General features: G+C 35.3%; 1 protein-coding gene across 1 annotated transcript in view; it reads right to left on the bottom strand.

The window, feature by feature from the left end:
• CCDC141 (coiled-coil domain containing 141) overlaps nt 1–15,537 on the bottom strand; it is an 83,192-nt gene extending 67,655 nt beyond the window's left edge. Inside the window, 3 exon segments of the mRNA XM_072041028.1 lie at nt 10,969–11,091; nt 12,655–12,892; nt 15,401–15,537. Coding sequence (XP_071897129.1) covers nt 10,969–11,091; nt 12,655–12,756 — 225 coding nt within the window. The 5' untranslated portion in view covers nt 12,757–12,892; nt 15,401–15,537.
• Nucleotides 15,538–23,781: the final 8,244 nt, after the last annotated feature.

Consider the following 23,781-nt stretch of genomic DNA (forward strand, 5'->3'; position numbering starts at 1 on the left):
TGTTTCATTCCCTTTAGTAATTTCAGCACAACAAAGGTAACTTTGTTAAAGAGGTATAAGCTGGGCCATTTCCAGCTTATATTTAAATGTTTAGTATCAAGAAAATTGATTAGTGTTTGTTGGCCTTTTTGTTTGTTTTTTCCTATCTCAGGTCTTCATCATATGCATGACTAAAAGTATCAATTTCTGCTGTTATTACAAGTGCTATCACATGAATTTGTAATGGTAAAAGAGATCTATATTAGGCAAATTAAAGTCCATGATAAATCATCCTCATGACACAAACTGATGAAGACTAAGAAATTGGAAAACTCAAAAATCTCTTGACAGTTCAAACTGTCAGCTTGAAGAGGCTCATCAGCTGCTTCTAAAAGCAGTACTGTAAGAGTGGTATAAAAATATGGATTTTTTATTCTTTTACTGAAAAAAAAAAGAAAGAAATTAACTAACCTTCACATACTGATTAACTCAGAAAAAAAAAAAATAATTTTTGTTGGCTTTACCCAAAATGTGATGTATGAAAGATGCATCTGTCATACTATAAGTGGCAAAAAGGCACCAAACAAACCTTCTTTTTCCTGAAGTACATGGAAAAGTCATTATTAGCAGCAGCTCGAATTACGCTAATGAAATACACTTAATGTTTAGTGAGAAACCCGTGATAAAGAGCACCTAATAAAAACCCAGTGTTTTAGAGAAAAATACAAACATTCAATTTTATTTTCTGAATACCAGGAAGGGAGAATACTGTTTTCTAATGTCTCAGTAAAACTAGCTCTTTTTGTTCTGCTGAATCCCTTTCCCAATAGCCTCATAGTATAGAAAAAGATCAAATCCACCAGATCCCATATTTAAGTATGCAATATATATTATATAAAATAATATATAGTATATATAACAATATATACAAATATTTAAAATAATAAATATATAATAATAAATATAATGAATGATATATATATAAATCCCCCAAATGCCAAATCCCATATTTAAGTATATAATATATAATAAAGGGTATATAACATATAATACAGGGTAATTGGATCTCTTTATACTTTCAGTACAATTTGAATTTTAATTCATAAACTAAAATTAAATTTAGTCTTAAAAAAATAGTGCGTGAAATAGTGTTATATGTCAGGTGTTGCCAGCTCCATGCTCCCTGCACAGCAGACAAAATGTTTTTCAGACAATATATATTATTAAGAGAAGAGAAGTGAAGAAAAATGTTTACTTGGCTCTGGGGCCAAGGAAGTGCTTTGCTTTAACCTTTGTATAGCATGTTTAAGAAATATTTGAAAACTGTCAAAGACAGTACAGCAATGAGTGTGGGATAAGGAGGAACAATACATTTTGCAGGTAAAATGGCCTACAGTTAAGTCTTCCAATGTTCAATTCACTCAGAGTTTAACTTAAATAGCTCTTTAAAAATATCCAACAGCTTTTCCCAAGCCAAAAATGTTCTGAATAATAATAATAATTAATAATAATAATAGAAGTTGTGCAGTGAATCGCATCTTCACCTTCCTAACCAAAAACATACATTGTTCATTTCTGTTTTTCTTGAGACAGCAGAACTTCATGCTAGATTAAAAAAGCATCGAGGGTTGGATGAGCAGGCAGAATGAAGCACTCCATTCCTATACCGACAACTCCAGAACACTGTTAAAACAGCAATGGCAGAGTCATTTGGATAACCCATGGACGGTTGCTCCTGGGCATCTCTTTTTCGGATATAAACTGCTGTAGTAGAATCCACACAAATAATCATTTTTCCAGCACAAATGTGGTGGCTTTTGTTAGGAGGATAGTCTGTGAATCTCTCAAACCGAGCAACAATTTGGAATGCTATATCAACAAATACTTTCAATTCAGTATTGCTTATGTGAGCTAAATCAATTGATGAATAAAAATAAAACTTTTTTTTTAATCCCATCATAGTTACTGTGACTATTTGCAGAAATGTATGATTTGGAATTTGATCATGATAGCTGAAAAATCACTGTTTGTATGTATAGCTTTATGGTCCATACATGCTTTTTTCAGCCTTACAAGTAGTATTTTTATTTTACAGAACATAGCCAATTAACAATGATTAGAAACATATGAAAATTCACTCTTCTTCCTCTACCTCCCAATATTTGCATTGACCCTTACAGTGTAAGGAAATCAGCTCCTACTTTTCCACTTTTTTCTACAGAACCTAGAATAATCTAATGCCTTGAAGCATTGTGATCTGCTCTGTTCATTAGGTTTATTAATTTTATTGAAAATTTTCAGACTAGAACCTGCGCCAAAAAAAAAAAAAAAGGCAAAACAGCAACAGGCAGATGGAATTTATGGTGTCTTTTGACAGGCTATTTTGAAAAAAAAAAAAAAAAAAAAAAAAAACAGGAAAAAAGGCAACATTTTATTGTGTCTGGGCCATAGAAAAAACATATTGTTAGGCCCTGCTGAGGAAATTCAGAATATTTCCACACATCCTTGGAAAGGTGATGTCCTTTAGGAAGGACATCAGACTTGACATCAGACCTTCTCCCATCAGACTTACAACTATTTAAGACCCAGGATCTGAATTTCCTTCATCAGGAGTAGCTATGACTCTAAACTGAATTTAATCACATGAGTTTTTTCCACACTCAAGTAATATCAGTTAAACCACTTTCACTTTGTTTTGTTTTCCCCCCAATTTCCAGATTTTTTTCCATTCAAAAAATTGACTCATGGAAAGCAAAATATTTCACAGTAACCTGAATTTTGATGGAGTTGTTTTATTTTTGTTTGTTTGGGGGAGGTATTTTTTGTCATTTTAATTGATTTAACTTTACAGAGCATTCCAATGAAGCCTTAAATTTATTTCAATTATTTTGGAATCAGATGTTTTAATTTTCTGGTTTGGTTTGGTTTTCTATCTCTAAAATAACAGAAAGAAAAATCAGAACCATACATTTTGATATACTTATTGTTTCAATGAAACAAATCTGTGAAGATTTTATTTCCTGGAAAAGTTTTTTTTGTTTGTTTGTTTTTTTTAACAATTAATGTTGGGGGAAAGAAAAGAAACACAGCTCTGATTACGTGATGTTGTTATTTCTCAGATTAACAATTATGGGATATGAACACATCTAGAGTACTTTTCACTTCATATACTATTTTTTTCCTTTTGTGATCTTGCACTTTAAAGCCCCCAAAATAGAACTGTTTCTCTGAACTCAGATAAGCTGGCATGAAGCTCGCCAATATAAGCAATGCCTGGCATGTAATCAAAATGGAGTTTGTACAAACATGCAGCTTCTGCTGTTCTCAATAAAACCACATCAGAAAAACATTGTTTTAAAAACTACAGGGCAAATTCAATTTAATTGTGAAGTGCTATTTTTCCTCTCCATTTCCACACTGTTGTATTCACCATACTATAAAAGGAACACTGGTTGCTTGAAAGGAACAATGTTCTGATTAAGATTTACCACAAACCCAGGCTTGTGGTATATATGACCATTGTCACAAAATGCAGCAGTTGTGCAACCACACAGCGCTCACCCCTCTCATTCTCAGGGCATTCCATTTAGCCTGATACCATACCAAGGAAATACAAGAAAATAGCTGAAGGTCTAGTAACTTGTGTTAACATTTTTTTTATGCAAGCTGTGATGGATAGGATAGTACAGCTTTTGTATTTTTTTGAAGAAATGAGAAAATTGTCCCTCTCTGGAGGGATGCAAAATTCTGCCTTCCTGAGTGAACATTTCAGAACACCCTTACTGTGCATTGAGAAAGCTTCTTGATTGGGAAGCAGAGCAGACAGAGCAAGATAACTAATTATTATGGAGCTTGAAGTACTGTCAGAAACTGGCAAACTCCTGATTAAAATAAGGACTAGATTCTAGATATGCCTTTAACATCCCAGGGACCCAGAGTGGATAGCATAGAGTATGTTGCAATCCAAAAAGATGCATGGAGCTGTTGACCTCAGGGCAAAACTAAAGGAAAAGACAGTATTTATGAGGACAAGTTGGAGTAAGATTGATTTAGAAGGCCAATAAATTTACAACAGAAGAGAGTTCTATAGAACCTTTCTGTTGGTATGTTCATTTGAAGAAAAGTTCAATGTCATGGTGTTTAAGCATTCTGAAGCTTTATGGTCATGGAGTCCTAAGACAGACTAATGCTTGTAATTATGACACCGTCATTTTAAGACTCTTGTTGCTTGTGAATTTAAAAAAGTAAGTGTTCAGAATCAAATTTCATGTAACAGGATCTGAGCCAAGCTTTTTTGTTTGTTTGTTTTTGTTTTTGTTTTTTTTTTTCTGGAAAGTTTCAACTAAAACAAACAGTAGATCATTTCTAAAAAGAAGAGGAAGGAAAAATCCAACATTACAGTATACTTTGCTGAGGAGCTCTAGCATGAGGCGTATGAATGGGCTTCAGAGGCTGGAGGACCCTGTAAGACTGATGGAGCACAGGATTAAAACTACTTTTTTCAGTTCTGAGTGCTTTGGAAGTCAACACTAAATGCTTTGCAGTCCTTGTGTTTTCTGTACTGCAATACAAGGTGTAACAGTAATGGATAATATGTATAATTTAGCAATTGTTTACTTACTGCAGTACTAAAGCATGATGGAGCCACTTTATTTCAGTACAAAGTTTAATATTATTATGAATAATTAATATTATTAATAATATTGTTCTCTTCATATATATTATATATATTATAATGTATTATATGATTATAATTTATTAACACCTCATATATTATATATAATTGAAAATAATATTATTATAAATTAATAATTCAAATAATTATTATTAATAATGTTATTGATGAATTATTATTATTATTATTAGAATAAGTTTATATTCCACGTCTAGCTAAAATTAAGAATGCAGATGTAGCATACCACAGAATCATAATTAACGTACCATACAACTGAAACAAACAGAGCAATAGAAAATAAATTAAAAATAGGTCAAATTCAGTGTTTTCACTCTTACTATTCATGAGTGGCAGACATTTGTGAAACTTTGTTCTACCCATCCCATTACAAAAAGAACATAACCCAGTTTATGTTAAAAAATGGCTCAAATTATTTAAAAAATGAATACAAGTTTCCATTGCATGAAAATATCTTTTTATTTGTTTAACCAGTGAAAAAAAAAAAAGTGAATCAATCCCACAGGTTCAGTTATGTTATGACTGGGGCCTCCAGGCATTACCAACAATTTGGATTACTAAAATTTCCTGAATAAAAGGGATTTAACAGTGTTCCTGACACTTTGGCCTACGCCAGAAGGCTGCTAATATCAGATATGAATTTATGCTTTGGTAATGCAAGCATGGCATGTAATTTGAAATTAGTCACTGAATGGCAGTGTTCGCAGTCAGGTACAGTTAGAATTTAAGTAGGACTACTCCCATTCTTCTTAAAATTCCTTACTGCTTTGCATCTCAAAAAATCTAAAATTGTATGTCAGTAAAACATTTACCTTTTGTTTCCCGAAGCCATTCATCTGTGCAACAGGATTATCATAAAATATGCTTTGCCCTTAAATACTACCTGATATTTATTTTTAGACAGGTAACAGCTCCTAACTCAGTTCTTGATCCAATCTAAGGTATAACAAACAAAAAACAAACTAACAACAATGAAATTACAATTTGCAGTAGTTTATGCCAATGCGAACAATAGGTATTATTAGTTATAGTATAATTAGGATCTCAGAAGTGAAGGTGAACTCAAATAAAACATAGGTCCTTGAATTTTCATCCTGTGTTAAGATTACAACAACACCTGGGTCACAAAAATCAGGTGCCTGCATCCTAGAAACAGTAATTTCAGGCAGTCCTTTTAATGCATCAGATAGTACAAAAGGTCAAAATCATACAAAGAAGCCTAGCTTCAGATTCTTACAGTGAATATTGTAACTTAAAATTTGCAGTGTTGTAAACTGCCCTCCTCCCTGAGATGATGCTAAAGTTTATAGAATTGATTTGTTTGTGTTTTGTAGCACTTCTGCAAGTCTGCTTCATAATAAAAACCAGAACTTTGGAGACAAATCAAGAATGCTGCTGTTTGTTTTATTGGGGATTTTAACATTGTCATAGCCAAAAGCATGGCAATACATGTGCACACACTTTTTTAATGATCCAGAAAACATTAGTATTGAGAGATTTAAACACTGAGACAGCATCCACTGAGACAGCTGAGAAGCTCCCAGTAGAGCTTCTGTTAGAAACAACTGAATTATGGAGAATGGAAGAAAGTAGGTATATGCACTGTAATTGATATTATTTTACCCCCAGAATTTTGGTCTCCCAAGCTTTTGGGGGGTTGATTCTGCTCACATTTTTGAAACTGTCAAAAATGAGGTATACAGAAATTGATGTTTCCTACAAAACTGCTTTTTCTGATATGGTCTAATTTACCAAAAAACAATAGAACATACTAGTTTTAAATCAGAATATATAAGATCACAATACTGAATGGTCAAATCACAAAGAAAAGGCTCTGGTTCCAAATCTAAAAACATTTATGATTATTCTTAACCTTGTTCATAAGAGACATTTTATTTCAGTTCTTTAACACATACAAACAGTAAATTTATGTCCACAAAACAAACAAACAAACAATGTTTGTCTAAAAAGAAGGGAAAAGGATGAGTATATATAGGTTTTCCTGATCAGTTAGGCATCAATGAACAAAATAAGGCAACTGAACTATAGTTTATCTTTTAGATGTCTGTTGCTAAACAAGTTTCATTAACCTTCTGGGACGCTATTAGTAAATACGACAATTTAGCAAAACAGAATAATTGCACTCTAAAGGACATCCTCATCACACAAGTAAAATGAGATCTGTAGAACATAAAGAAATTTTAAGTAGATACTGTAAAGACCATGTACATATTTCCTGCTCAGCATTTTTTCTTTCACATTATTAGCAATATATGTCTTTCCTAATCCATAAGCATTTGAAATGTGGACCTTTTGAAAAGTTTTATTTTACTTTTCATGAAAAGTAGAGTGTTTCCACTCCCAAATTAAATGGAAGAAGTTTAAATCAGTAATGAGTGTAACTGAGTACTTTCTCCCAAAGTATACTATTTATGGTGTTTATACTATATATGGTGTTTTTTAATTCCTAATATCCTAAGGCACACACAATTTTTATCGCATTAATTCTGATAATCAAAAGCAGAAAATAAATTTTCCAGAAATTACTTCTCAGTCATCAGGTCTTCTCCTAACATAGTTTAATGTACCCCATTCTCTATGCCTGTATGTTGAACTGGTTACTTATTTTCTTATTTATTTAACATGTTGGCATTGCTGAGTCAGTTCCCTGTAATGGCAAGCTGGATTATATTCCTTTTCCTGTACCATCAGGCTTACTATAAACTGATTACAGACTACCATGCCAAATTTTATCCTTCCTTATACCTGCAAAAGCTCAACTTTTAAAGCTGACAAAAGAATTTGGACAGAATATTTTGATTATAACTTACAATACTTTTATATTGGGATGAGACTAATAAAACTAAAAATCAAAAGGATGAATCAAAACCCAGATCATTTCACAATCTTTTTTAATACAACATAAAAGAGAAACTGAAAGAAAAAAAAAATCAAAGATGACTCAGTGTTGTACTTTAAATTCCAGTGACTGAAAAATTGTACAACTTACAGAATTGCAACTATTTCCTCAGGATCTAAATGGAGACATTTTTAATTACACTATTTTTATAGTGTTTTTTTGTTTGTTTGTTTTTGTTTTTTTTTTTGACATAGTTTACATTGTAAACTATTTCCAGCTCCAGAATTCAAAAATAGGATTGCATCCTTCTTTTTAATGAAGTATGGTAGAAAAAACTTTTTTCCACTCTTGCTATACTGTAACTTTCTAATATATTTTTAAAAAGTTTAAGGATCATGAAAAGCATTGAAGCTAATAAGTTCCCTACCAAATTTTCATATTCAATTAAGTTTAATATTTGATGCAATTCTAATCATAATCAATATAATAGCAAGTGCAATAAATTTACTGTTTTTAACTAAAACTTTTTGGAAGATATTCATGAGTTATTTCTTGGAAACCTTTCATTTTCATAAACATGCTGTTCTAACAAGATATTTATGATTTACTATATGAAAATGTAGTAAGGCTAGCTGTACCCGAGCACAAGACCTTAACTTTATCTTTTTTAGATTAATTATAATACATTCCGAATTACAAGATTTAATTAAGAGCAAAAGTTACAAACTGCTGTAGACCACATTGATAGAGTCAGCTGGAACAAGACAGTGAATTACTGTAACAACTTGTAGTCCAAAGGAAAGCATTAAAAGCTACATTGGATACGATCGCAGCTAAAGCCTTGTTTATGCATAATTCTTTATTGTTAAGTTTCATAAAATTGTGTTTCTCACTAAAGGTAAAAGACCAAACAGAATTACTGGACTACATCGAAATGTGTCATCTGACAACTGCAATTTTGTGTCTTTTTAACCTCTTTCCTAATATATCATCTTTTTAACCTCTTTCCTACTAACATTTCTAAATTCTTTTTCATCCTTTCATAAATCAAAACTTTATGTTCATAGATTTTGAAGACTGAAACATTAATACCTCTTTATCCTTCTTCACATAACTTATGCATAAATCATGAACAAATGTTCAGGGGAAAAAGTTGTCAATACTTCCAAGACTAAGAATCATTCTTATGAAACTTTTGATGAGTGGATTTAGTAACTCATGGCTCAATAAGTACTGGCAAGAGTTAACAGATTATTGTAAGACAGAGTCATCTCTGATAATGCACAGTCAGTAAGAATTATAATGACATTGTAGTTTTGTTTTACTGCAGCTCTTAAATTACAGAGAAAAACACTCATTTTACGTTTAATCTTTTTGTAGAATGTTCATTAATCAATCCTGAATTTTGATAGGATAACAGGTATAAAATATGAAATCATGAGTTTTTGTTGTTGTTGTTTTGTTGTGTTTATTAGGTTTTTACCAATTAGGATTCTTTAACTGTTTATGCACAATACCCTTTCTGATCCAATCTACCATGCTTTTCAAACCCATATAAAGATGGGTCATCTGGGTTCAAACAGCCAGTCATAAGGATTCAAAAATGGGAGTGAAAAATGTTAGTATTTTCATTAATATTAACTAAAATATCTGTGATTTTTTTTTTTTTATTATTATCCTACTGCTTGATGTGAGTAGGAAAAGTAAGTGCTGCTAAATTAAAAATGAACTTAAGGCTCCATGCATCTAAACTAACTGGAATAGAAAGATTATACTAGTCAAACATCTGAATTAGCATCAGAGAGCATGAAATGCTTTTGAATTATTTGATTCTCAGTATTTAAGCAAATTGTAATGAAAAGAAACATCCAAAACTTAACTTTAGTTTCAAGATTAAAAAAAAAAAAATAGAAAAAAGTATAACTTGGGGATGCATCTAGGGACCAATCAAAACATACTTTAGGGAAAAAAAAAAAAAAGTTTTCTGTTTTCTATAATACAGTAATTTCAAGTTGAAGTCCAGAGGGAGGATTCTATTGTTTACTGTCATTGTTCATGTCCTTATAAGTTTCAGTAACACCACAAGATCTCTTAGAACAATATTTACAGTAGTTTTTCCCCTCAGCAAACAATATTTAATAGGAATATATAAAGTTTTAAGGTTTGACTCATCAGTAAAATGTTATTTGAACATCTGTTTTTCTTTTAAAGATTTTTATTATGTTTTCTTTTTCCACACTTTACAATTTCTGAGTATTAGAAGACAAAATTCAGCTTCATGTTGTCGGTGTGTAAAGAACTCAGCTAATTCTGAATTGTTCAAACAGGATACAGCATTTTGTTCCAAAAATGCCCAAGTCTAACACTGATGGCAATAAAGATGAGACACTTCCACAAGCAAAGACAGCAGAACCACTCTTTGTTTTTTAATGCTATTCATGTTGTTCAAATTCTATACTATACACTATATTATATTACATTCTCTGTATACCATATTAAATTACCTTAAATGTGTTTTACATGTGACTGTGGTCACTAATATTAAATCAAGTGAACACCTATCCAGATCATGTTTGCTCAGTCAGCTCTGATTTTTTATCTAATCTCAATAAATAAGTTAATAAATAAAATAGATAGAACCCAGTTAGATAAATCACTGCACACAGATCAAAAATTTTAGAGGAATTTATTTGTCTACAGATAATTTACTGTGCATAGCTCTAAGAATTTAAATGAATTTGTCTACACATATAAAAGCAATCTGCCTTTTTAAATCAGGAAAATGTATTTCCTTCTTGTAAGACTTACATTCTTCTCCATATCAAGCATTCATATTTAAGATACATCAGCTTTTTCATGCAAGCATGTCACTGTGTCCAAATGTAATTGTTATATCCTGCTCTCAAGACTGCTAAAATTTAATTTCAGTTCTGTTACTTAGCTAAAATTTTCCTATCTCAAGACAAGCAATACTCAATGTTACAGTACCATTCTTACCATAATTTACAGCAATTAATATTCAATAAAAATGTGCCTGGAATATCCACTTCACACTTGTGAAGAGCTTGATTAATTTCTAGTAAGTTGCAAACACAACCAAACTTTTCACACTATTGGAGCGATAATAATAATAATGACATTATTTTATATTTAGCAGTTACTGAAGACTGCAGGAATTTTTCACTTGACAGTAATGCATAAAGCAGAAAAAAACAATGCACCTTTACTTCTGTTGTCAGAATATTAATTATCATTGATCATATTTTTTCAATGCAGAGACCTAAGATCGATCTGCTATACTGACAACTGTTGAAATATTTTTTCTATGTGGAGTTACCTAACAAACACATCACAACAGGAGGCCTGAGCAACTATGTCAACTGAATCTGAAACATAACGATTCAATATACTTTTGTGTTGCCTTATCAGATCTTACCTTAAGTTTAGTTAGGAGGAGTTCGTGATCTTGTAGTAGTTTTTTAGTCTCATCTTGGTTGCTGCCAATTTCTAATAAATTTGGTGTTGATTCAGCCAGCTGAAGCTTCACCCATTTTCCACACTGTAATAAATTAAAATTACGGGCTTCAGAAAACACAGGATTTTCTTTATTTATTTACTCACACAGACTCTCAGTTCACACATACTTTCCATGGTAATAGGATCACAGGGACACATAGACGTCCTCAGTTGTAGAACAAAGACAGAGGTTACAATATAAACCTAGCTTTATTTGAAGCAGCTATCAAAATGATGGACTCCAGTTATCCAGTCTCTCATGGGATTTTGCTTTTGCCTATGAAGAGTAGGATTATCACAATGAATCAAAAACTTACCACCAACTCATCTCCCCTTTCAGCTGAAGACTGTGCAGTTAAGGAAACTCAGATTGGGAAGGAACAAATATTTTTCTGCAGATATAGTAGTTCTAATACCACATTTTATTTCTAGCACACAAATCCAACATACCTGAATACTGGGTATACAGAGATTCCACAAAGCAGCAGGGACAATTAATAGCTGTTTGGGTTCCTATTCCAACAGCTATCTCTCACACTGTCCTGGAGGATATACAAAGAAAGGATGCATGACAGCAACCCAAAGCATAACTAATTCTTTCCTCCCTGTGCTGCAGAACTGCTACAGTCTGAGAAATACAAGTCATAGAGGATGATGACCAGGAATGAAGCGGTGTTGCCACTGAAAGCTAGCACACAAGGAACCCACAGCACTCAAAGGAAAAATTAGTGTCTTCATCCTACACTTAAGCATCTTTGAAACAAAATCACTGCCCTGTGACAGCAAATGGAGTCTCCCAGAAAGGGTCAGAACTGAAGATGGAACATTGCCACTGGCACAACTGAAGTAACCCCATACTGAATAATCACCCGAATTTGGTGACAGCCTTAACACATTATCACCTTATTCTGCATTATAGACAAACTCCAGTGGCTGAGGATAGGGTGCTTTCCAAGTTGCCTGGAAAATGAATAATTAAACTGCCAAAAAACTTCAGCTTGGATGCAGTACATAGACCTCCAGGTTTACTTTATGCCATGTACCAAAATTTTGTGTGAGATGAAGGTGCAGATTCCAGCTCATAAACAGGCCTTTAGGTTCTCATAAGTAAAATTATATACACACATCAGGACTTCTGTAAGTACATGGGTGAATATGAATTCACAGTTTTCAAAAATAAAAAAGTACTATAATTGATAATGAGTAGTTATTTCCAGCAAACACTCCAAAACAGATAAATGCAATCTGCATTTACAGAGTTGGTAGCAATAATTTTACATAACAAGCAGCCTTACTTAAAAATTACAACTATTGTAGCTGAGTCTCCTCAAGAAGTAATATATGTTTATAAACACGTTTTCAAGGCACTCTTACTTTTAAAATGAAAAAAAAAAAAAAAAAAAAAAAGGAATTACTTGCTTCCAGGAGCCTACATATTTTGGGCAAATGATTTATTCTATTTAAAAATAAAAAATAGGGACAGAAACAGTGTTTATGTCCAAGGAATCTCTATCAGATATTAACTAAATTACCTTGCCTTGTCATTTTGTACTAACTATTCATTTGTGCAGAATATTTAACAAAGTGCTAGCAGTTGCTGCCTTACCTTAAGTACAGCTATAACGATACTGGCATTCCCGGCATGAACAGCAACCGAACTGACAGTTGTTGTAGAAAGCTTCTGCCCCGAACTGGCTTCATTTGACATTGTGTTTCAAAATGGGACTTCATACATTAAAGCAGTCTTGGAAATGCTCTTACAAGGTCCGCTGCTCATTTCAGAAAGCAACAAACAGGGCTTCTTGGATTCATTCAGTGAAAGAGCTCAGCTAACACTGATTACTCTGCCAAAAGGAAAGAACAGGAGGTTAAAAATAGACAACTCCATTGAGTTTATCATTCTTGAGAGAGAGATTTGACACACCCCTAGTTTGGTAGCATTAAGCTGTCTGTTCTTTTTTGTCACCATCTGAAGTGTCAAGTGCAGCAACCATGAACCTCATCTGGCACTGACTAACCAAAGAAAAAAAGTTTCTTAAATTAAAAGAGCTAGAAGCAATTTTACTACTGAGGCTCTACAGACAAATATGGTGTTCTGAGGTTTCAAAGCATGCAACTATACAATCTAAATTTTCACATTCTACAGGTTAAAAAACAAACAAACAAACAAACAAACAAACTTGTTTGCTAGTTACTGAATACATCTGTTTAACATAATTCTTCCACTGACTCAGAGCATTTAAACCTTTATAATAAGTCATGTCATAAGTCATATTGACATGCGTATAGGGAAAACGCTGAAATAAGTGCTTCTTGGAGAGACCCGTGCTATGAAGGCTGCAAGAAAACAGAAGGAAATGGAAGCACTTGCAGACATTACCCTCAGCTGTTACTCAGGGCCAGAGAGACAGGACAAGAGGGTGCTGGGCATAAAATGTCGCCCCAGTGCCCAGAAGGCAGAGCAATGAGGAGAACAAGTTACCCCAATGCTACCACAAGGGCTGTATGATTATGACACAGACCATGGCCCAGGTGAAGGGCAGCTCAGCCTGGTGTGGCCTTGCTCCCCTCAGCAGAACTGGTGGGAGAGGGACACCCATCCCATATTACCACAGCAGCTGCAGACCCACAGGTACCTCAGGGCACCCAGACTGCTGTCAGAACTCCTGAGAAAGGGCAGGTGCCCTACACCAAGGCGGGGGGGGGGGGGGAGGGGGGGAACAAGCAAATGAGCATTACCTCCCCACACCCAAAACAGGGTTACTATTATGAGTAAGGGAGTTGAAGAGCCAGCCCAGGTAAATGAGATTAATTTTAGGTGGATAATGGTTGAAGTATGGGCAGAAGCCATTTCCCTGTCAGTGATGAGTCCACCAGCTTAAGGAAAGGCATGTGTAAAATAGTGACCCCAGTGGCTCCCCCATTTTTATTTTATTTTATTTATTTTATTTATTTATTTTTTTTTTGCCATACTTGCATACTACAAAAAGAGAAGGCACAGAAATCCCAGTAAAGGACTAGGAAATGACTGTGAAAGAGTGCCCAAGGAGTAAAAGACAACCCCCAGCAAAAAGTGTAGAGAAAGAACCATCATCCATGTATGAATTAATGTTTTACACTTCACAGATTTATCTTATTTAAAATCATATTAGCATATTTAAGCATTATAGCTTGTATCTTTCCACTCATCCTAGTCATCACCCTAATGAAAACCCTTCTACTCGTGCTAGATTATCACCAGTCCCGAGGATGCTTCATGCCACCCAGAAAAAGCAGCACATTGAGAAAAAGCTACTTGAAAAGCACTGTCACATGAAGCAGAGAAAAGACCAAAAACGAGTTATCCTGGTTGATCCCTGATGTACTGAATGTCTCTGTGAAAGAAAAACAATCTGCTGTGTAAAATCAGAGTGTACCAGAGATCAAGAAACTGGCAAACAGTTTAAGCTAATTCTGTGTATATGAGCACAATCTTTATTTATGTTCTTCCAAGAACAACATTTAAAACAACCCATAGAGTAAACAGACCTGGAAAGCAGTGACAGCTGATGCTTTTCAATCCATTAGTCATTAATTTTTCATGCTCCTCTTTCATCCCACAGCACTCTCTTCCTTGTTACCCTCTTACTGGACCCTAGTTGACTTCCACAAAGTATACATACTATTTGTACTTGGCATTTGTCAAAATAGTACCTAAGTCCTCACTATTTCCTCAATGATAGAAAAGATCCACCAAATTTAACTAGGGCTTACAGCCACGTTATATCACTTCAGCCTCCATGCTTATTTTAAGGAAGCTCTATAACCTTTATATTTAAAAGTCCAGCTCCTAAATTTTGTGTAATAGACCATTATTGCTAACATTTTTATTTTTTTTATTTTTTTAAAAAGGGCGGTCTTGCTGTTCTTTACTTGACTCATATACAGGGTAAAAAGGAATACTGACAAATAAGGACCGATTACATTTTTATTCACTAGGCATCACAGAGGGGGTGGGAGACAAGCAACACAGGTCTCTGCAATAATTCTGAGGACATTGGCAGCTGTGACTGATTAACAGATGCATCTCTAAACTAACTCATCTGAACAGATGTCTCCAAATCCAAACACATTAATTACTCAGTATCATCTTTCTTTGAAAGCTTAATTTTATTTCTACTGTCACAGCCAATAGAAAAAAAATAATAAACACAATCTGGATTTATAACTTTCCTTAAAATAACAGCTACAGGAAAGACTGAAAGAAAAGAGTGACTTGATGACTTCTCAGATGTCAATGTAATGGCAAAACATAAATAAGGAAAATGTTAACTGTTGAATAGGGTGACAAGATTAAACAAAAAAAAACCTACCACGTGTGAAACATGAAACAATCACATCTCATTCCACCTGGGATGTGGGAGAGAGCAACCTGTGTGTCCTCTTAAGTTTACTGAAGAAATAGTAGAGACCACCTTCACTCTCCATGTGATTCTGAGGAAACTAGGCTTTCTACAACAGCACCAGAGGGGAAGCTCAACATATGTATCTCACCAGGAGTTGTCCAAAACACCCATACTCTGTAGAATACAGAAATGCAGCAGTTTTAACAGTTAGCTCACAGGTACAAGCCTGTCAAAAGAAAAAAAGAAAAAAAAAAGAAAAAAAAAAGCACAATTAAACTGTGGCCCAGTGCATTCAATTCTATCAGGAGAACAAAGATATTAGATAGCTCATTAATCTGTTGTTTGTCCTTCACGAACAGCAGGAGAAAAAGAACAGTTTATTAAACATTATTAGTGTTTTCCCTCATCCATGCATGTAGTCAGCAGGACTTTTGTTACTAAATTCCTTGGGAGCATTTGAAATTCCTTCCTGATGTGGTGTGTTAGTGCAGAGGAGTATGCATCCTGCACCAAATATAGATGTCAGCCAGGCTACGCTTTCTCCCTGAAAAAAATAAATAAATAAAAAAATTAAGATGCAGATTGTATCCTAGGTCTGGTCTGAAGGCAGCTACAAACTGTCCAGCTAATAAGGTAATTACACAATAACAGTAAATAACAGTTTTGCTCCATGTTGCCAATTTCTGGTTTATATTTATAATTTAACTGTATTAAAAAACTATTTCCCTTTATTTTTCAATGTTTATACACATAGATGCATATATTACGCTCAAAATAAAACCAGCTGTTAAAAACACACATGGACTGCTTGAAAATATACCATCAGGGTAACTAGGTCTGGGGTCTACCATTTAAGAGTGAGACATCTGTTTAACCTCTTCAAAAGTAGTCAGTGAGCAATGATACCAAAAAGATTTGTGTGAGTCATTCATTTAACAAGACTAATTAAATAGATAATAAACATACTAACCACACACACACACAAAGAAAAAAGTCAAACCATGTTGTTTCTATTGTTTGGAAGAGTTGATTTAAATAGGCACAAATTTCAGAAAGCTCAATTTAGAGCAAAAAGCAAAATATGTTACACAGCCCCACTTCTAATAACACATTGCTTTAGACGTCTAATATTAGGAAGAATTTATCTAGAAAAGCTAGATTCAACGGGGTAGCTGAATTTCAAGTGTTAAGAACCATGAGACTTTAGAAGGCTTTTTAAAAAGTCATTTATCAGTGAAGTTATAAATAGGAGCACTTTGTTTTGTTTTAATGTGGTAACTCCATATAGCGCAACTCTGCTACTTGAAGGTTCATGCTGCTGAGCATTCCTCTATATGTTCTAGTCATACATTTCCATCTTCCAAATCATTACCTCATACAGCAAGCACATAACAGGTCCTTGTTGTCCCTATCACTTAAGTGCTGAATTGTGCGATCTACTTGAGGTAAAACAGCAGGAAGAATTGAGCTCTCCTTCCCCCACCCCCTGCTTCTTTGCCTGACACTAGGTTGTTAAACAAATGTGCGCTCACTGCTGACACCTAATGTAGCTGGGGTGTGACTACAGTACATGAGAATCAGCCCCCTTTCTTCCCAGGTTATCCAAGTGACCCTTCATGCCCTATGCCCTACAAAGGGTGGCACGTTACACTGCGTAATTTAAGTCCCACATAAAATTAGGAAGCATTGCCTATAATACCCCCCCCCCCTTTCAGTGCTAACTAAAGTTAAGGTGGATTATCACACTACAGAATCACTGTGTGCCATCCATAGCAAAAACTACTGTAGTATGCCAGTAGAAGAAGGTGATTTGTTCCTTGTTCTGGGACTGTGTGCTCAGAGTTCATTGAATATGAACGCTGCTGGATGCAGTAGCAGGTGGGCCAGTGCAAAAAGATTGGTTCAATAGACAAACTTGGTAACAAGACTCCTTTTCTCTCTCTCTTCCCAACCCTCTTCTCAGCTCTTCATGTTGGTGCCAAATGATACTACAGCAACCAAGCTGTCCGCATGGCAACAATTTTATTATTTTTTTTATTTATTATTATTGTTATTTTTGCCTGTGGTCTACCAAAGGCTCTGGGCCTGGAAAACTGAGGGCTAGCTGGTGAGATTGTATGATCCTTAGGACAGCATCACCTTTCCTGTATCTTAGCTAGTGGTTTTGATATCTTCCTCCAGAACCTCAAGAATATTTTTTCCTCTCCTTTCTCCTGAGGGGTGTCCAATGGCTCCATAGGTCTTGGCTACTGGAAGATGTCATCTCTGCCTGCCCTCTGCCACTGGAGTGGAGAGGGTGGAGATGAGAGCCTGTGACCGTTTCCTGCTCAGGTAGAAACTGACTGAAGAAAGGGAAGATTAAAAGGAGTTAGCTCACTTGATCTGATAAAAGCTTCTGTGAGACAGGGTAGGGGAAAGCAAGCTTGGGAATAGTTGTTTAAGGAGCAGCCACAGCTGTAAAAAGATAAATTGACAATAGTTTGGAAAGCAGTAGGAGTCAGCTAATTGTGTTTCTAAAAGACTTCATCTCTCAACACACACAAATAAATGATTAGCCACCTTTGGATCTCAGGTTTCTCCTCTTGGAATTCAGCAGGAGACAGAAGTCATAGTTCTCACCATGGTAAAATAGTTTAAAACCAGGAAAAAAAAGAACAATTTAAAGAATAAAAGTGATGAGAAGAAGGAACATAAGCAGGGATGGGAAACAGAAAAGACTGGAAAACATTTTGAAACAGGAGAAGGCTGTTTCAAAGGAGAAGCTGAGAACTTCAGGAATGAATTAGAGGTTGATAACCAACAGTAAGTGCAAGGGCGTACACAGCACTTTGCCCTTTGTAGCAAGAGAACCATGTCAGAAATAATCTGAAGGACTTTGTGGGGAGGTGACACACAGGTTAGTCAAACACCTAATTGTTGGAACAATTTAGATCATATTTGGATTTCAGCTTCCAGATTTCCTTCTGAAAAATAAATTGTATACATCGTAACAGTGCTCTGATAGCCTAACATGCAGTGAAAGGAGTCAGAAATTCACTACAAAACTACACTATTGCTGCAAACCAGATCAGTAAATTTACTCTGACCCTTCTGTTGGTGTTAGACCTGTGAGACAGAAGTTCTAGCTATGACCCTTTTCACCTTAGGTCATCAGCATTGATCAAACAAATCATTTACTCGAGAGTATCTTTTCCAAGAGCTTTAATCTTCTTACAGCATCCAGTAATGTCACCAGGATCCTTTTGTCCTGATAAAAGTCTTGTCCCATGAATCACTGAATATTTTATTTTTGTCTACTTTTTCCAGTTTCTCAAACAAGTATCTTCTGAATTGACAGTCCACTAATGAGCTCTGCAGTCAGCTGCCTTGATCAAGAATTGCTTAATTACCTTGAATTTCAACCCTGAAAACAGGTTTGCACAGGACAATAATCGCTGTGTTTGAAAAAGGATACAAACTGAAGTTTAAAGATATGGTAGTTGCAAGATTTTCTGGCGTAACCTCCTGTGATCTTCCTCACAGTATGGTGACAAAAGGCAGGCAATGTATATGCAAGGCTCTATACATGAAACAGAATTTGCAGCCTGACACAAAGCAGCACTGGATATCCTCTATATGTGGTAGGGTTGGGGGCAGGAAGGAAGTGTCAAATCAAGTACAAATGTAAAAAAGCCTTGCATGTTTAAATTTGCACAGAGGTGATTGATTTGTTTTTAACCTTAACCCATTTTCAATATTAGACCGTTTGAGACAGAATACTGGGGAATACAATCTCAGATGACACATTAATTTACTTGAATGTTACGGCCTGAGAACAGTACTGTGTCCCCACTGGCAACAACAGCATTGCCAGAGTGCTGAGGTAAAGTTCACATCATGCAAAATAACTTTTATATCAAGGTTTTGACTGGTTGCATTAAAACTCCACTGACATTTTACAGAGGGTTTTTAGGAGATATCAAGAATATCTACAGGGCTTATAGTAGATACCACCGTCTGTGCAGCAGGTTTTGCTCTGGTCTGTTTCTATTCTCTACTCTGCAAATGGCCATAAAACAGGCTTTTACTCTTAAGAGACATCTTGTCAGGCCCTGAGGTAAAAGAGATTTATGCTAAGTAAATTTAAAATAGTAATAATGCTAATGTATTTGCGAATTCCTAATGTTTCATATTTGTCTATTTTTGCAGTGTCTTGAAAATCATGCAATGAGTTATACTTCTGATTTGACAAAAAAAAAAAAAAAGTAATCATCCTCATAGCCAAAATGGCAAGATAGAATATCACATTTAGAAAGATTTATTTTCTTTCCAGCTATACAACTACTGTGAGCTTTCTACTTCTTAGCTAAATCAAGAGGAAGTTAAAAAATAAATTTCACTGTCTTCATTTTTGAACTCCAAGACAGAGCTTTCATCAAACATAAGCAGTCCCAGGAATCAAAAGATTAAAAGCCTCACTTCAGTGAAGAAACCCAGAACTTAGCCTAAATTAATTTGAACACTTGAAAATTCCTCTGTCATCCTTTCATTATATGGAAGTCTTTTCAGAAGGCAGAGCTAGATGACGTACCTAGTCAACGCAGCAGGATCTGCAGGAACTGCATGTTTTACTGCAGAACTGCAGAACTTTGCCTGATGTGTTCCAGGCACGAAAACGGCATGCAGGACTACTTAATAAGCTTCATAATTTTTTTGAACACTTGATTCGATATTTACTAAATATTCTGTAATTAAATCCCTTTCTCTGAGTTACTCTTTCTTGCTGTGCTAGATCTGTTCTATTTGCAGGATATTTGATTAACCGCATTTAAGGGAGAAGCTTGATCTTCCCAAACATCCTTACAGCCCACCTGTTTGACACCGTATGTTTTGTACAAATGTTTTCATTGCAGATAAAGCCCTTCATTTCGATAATTGGTTTTATTACATGTGCATGTTTTTTCCCTCCTTTCTTTTTGCTAACTACTGCTCCTCAGGTCTCACTACCATATAAAGGATAAAAAACCCATCACTTCATTGCTCTAAGATGAAAATGATTCCAGCTGTAGTTTTTATATCCTGTGTGCACATACGTGACTTCCATAACTATATCATCTCACCCACTACCAAACATTAATGAGACTTCCTTTCTAGCACCCCTGTAAAGCACGGAACTCAGCTGTCACCCCCTCCCAACACAGGCATGCGCACGCGCACACTCACTGGAAGTAGCAACCAATTCTTCCTTGGGAACAATGAAGGAACACTTTGAAATACACATTGGATCACTTGCAAGGTCTTTTGCAAAACCGTTAGCAGAGAAGAAAGTTTAGTGGTAGAAATGTGGACATCTCTCTGATCAGGCCCAGGAAACAAAGCAATACTTAGAGAAGGGGCCACAACCAACAATACCAAGATGAACCCCAGAAATTCACATTTCTGTTACCTGCAGGAGCAAAAGCCACGGCTTCTTCAGAAATGATTGGTCCTGCAGAGGTAACACAGCATGAAATGATGTCTGCAAATGGCTGCCACCCAACAAATTGGCCATATATGATGGGGGAAAATGAAAACCTTACAAGGCTCATTGAGCACATAGCTCACAGCAGCCTTTTTATGCCATTTCAAGAAAAGCAGTAATAAAAACCCTGGCTACAGCTGACCGCCTTACTGTGTGTCTTTCTATACATTTGTTTTGGAGAGGAAGGCCGTGCTCCAAGAGGCAGCAAGCGATATAAAACAGACAGTGGGGCATCACATTCACATCATCACCACAGATAAGTGGAGTAGCAGTCAGATGTGTTGAATACATTGTGCAATCTTCACCCTGCTGAGCCTAGCTTGCACATATCTATCATCCAATAGAGGCATGCAGAGCTGCATACAAGTGTTCAGAAAGAACAGTCTGCACTTAGTACCAGTTTTAGAACATGGCTTGTCCCCAAGTCTCTCTGAGTCAGGCCCACACCACCACACAAACATAATAAATATCCAGTAACCATGCTGTGTATGTCTGCGAAAATGCTCAAAACACCATGAAAGCTACTCTTTTTCCTAGCAGTCCAAAAATCCTTAAGAGAATGGAACATCAAGTGTTACTTACCACTCGCCAATGGCTTTAATAAAAATAAATCCTGGCATTATACTTTAGAAAAATGTCTTAATGGAGCTCTCCAACCTACCAGAGCTCTGCAACCTCCAGTCCCGTGAGGCATAGGGAACATCAGCAATCCATGCATGCTTGGAAAGTCAACAATGACATGGGAATGTGCTGTCACTTGCCCAGCATCTGCAACTGTTATTTAGAAAATGAACAGTGAACATGGAAAGTAAATCCCGTCAAATGAGATCATAAACCATACATTACAAAACTTGCATAAGTGAAATATGTCTAAAAGTGACACCACTGAAATTAATGCATTGACTAATTCTGAAAAAAAAAAGATAACAGTAACAAAGAGGTGAAGTATTTGTTCATACTTTGTTCTGATGTAAAGTGTCTTGAGTAATGGGTCTCCCATCAGTGTCTGTAAGAAGCTGTTCTTACAGTTAAGATAAATTTCACTCATTTCTATAATTTAATTTTTACCATCATACCAGTGAAACAGCTGAGTGACACTTCCTTTTGGGTTCTGTGTAGCTGGAAGTTGAGTTGTTAGCTGTTTTTGAACATAAAACTTGGGGTTGGTGAGAGCATCTAAAACTGATGCTATCATTTACAAATCAGAGTAGAAATTGCACTTTTAATTAATGCAAGAATGATCTACCAGTTAGTTCCTTCAGTACAGAATCAAAGTCACAAACAGGGCTAGATTCAGGAGGGACCCAACTACACCAACCCTGCAATTTTCTTGGCATATTTAAGTCCTAACTGTTCTTCAAGATTGCTAGCAATGGAGATCCCCGTGTTTCCAGACTATTGAATCCAGAACTTAATAATTACTGCTGTTTGAGAATCTTCCATGTCAATCCCATTCCTAATCATCATCACCACCAAGATCATTATTTTTCCCTGGGCAACATCTTTCTACATATGCTGTTACATATCTCCATGACATCAAAACCTTTCCGTTAGCCTGAATCACCTCAGGTCTTGCACTATTTGCTCATGTGTGTATCTGAGATCTCTACTTACCCTTATTGAATTCCATTAGGAAAAGAAAATAGAATTGGAAGATAATCTGTTGCACTGATTATTCACTCTCTCTTTTCCTATAAACATCTTGGGCATAGATAATTAGAATTAATGTTTGGTTTAAGATGTGGGAACGAACTGAAAGTTTTTAAGGCCCAACCTATAGGTACACTCTTAGTGAGCATTTATATCCATTCATATGGAGCCAGTGGTTCTCAGTACTTCACAAAGCCTTGAGCCTCTTCTGCACTGAGCTGTCACAGCCTTATTTTAACATGTGATATATACCAATAGTGAACTGCCCAAGCATCTGCTTACTGTGCCTGTTCCAGGACCCACAGCTACCATGAGACCACTTTTTGATTATTTTTTTTTTTAATTTGCTTAACATACATGTTGCTTTCCAATACTGACAGTAATTGCAGCAGAACAGACAGAACAAGATTGGGATATGTGATGTCTGGATCCTCAGTGGAGCTCAGTATATTTGCACTTCCATAGAAGAAACTATGTTAGCTAGCTGTGCAAAGCAGTCATACAGATCATTTCGGTCATATCAAGATAGTGGTATGGTTTACTATAGAAGACTTAGAGATGATCTGAAGCTAAATCAGCCTTGCCAGAGAAACACTATTACATATCAAGCGTTAGAAGCCAAGGATATTTACATTAGGTCTACTCAGACATTTTAAGCACAGCAGTCACATGAATGAGTCAGAAGCCCCTGATATTGCTCTCCTTTTGCATATGTTATGCCCCTTGACAGAATAAAGATAAAAACCTTGCAAATATAATTTGTAATACGTACTCATTATAAGCTACTATTTCAACAAGATTTCATACTGCAGACCATTAATTAAATTTAACTAATTCAGTTTATAAACAAGTGATGCAGAATTGGAGACATAGTGCTTATTAATGACTATTGTCTTAGTTTACTTTTGTCTTTGCATTTTGTATTAAATATCAGATTTTTCTTGTTTTGGATGTTTCAAAATAAAGTTATCTCATCCAAATATTAGCAATAGTGTCAGCAGCTTTCTCAAAGAGAATTGAGCAACCAAATCCAATTTTAAATTATTACATTGAAAAAGTCTATATAAAAAAGGTCTGTGAAACTTCAGTTGATTTTAAGCTAGTATTAATGTAATACTGCAGCACTACATCAAATGCATCAAAAGAATAATTGGATTTCCTCTGCCAAAATACCCTGAGAGGGGAAAAAAAATACCTT

The sequence above is a fragment of the Anas platyrhynchos genome, chromosome 7, assembly GCF_047663525.1.
Source record: "Anas platyrhynchos isolate ZD024472 breed Pekin duck chromosome 7, IASCAAS_PekinDuck_T2T, whole genome shotgun sequence".
Taxonomy (NCBI): Eukaryota; Metazoa; Chordata; class Aves; order Anseriformes; family Anatidae; genus Anas; species Anas platyrhynchos.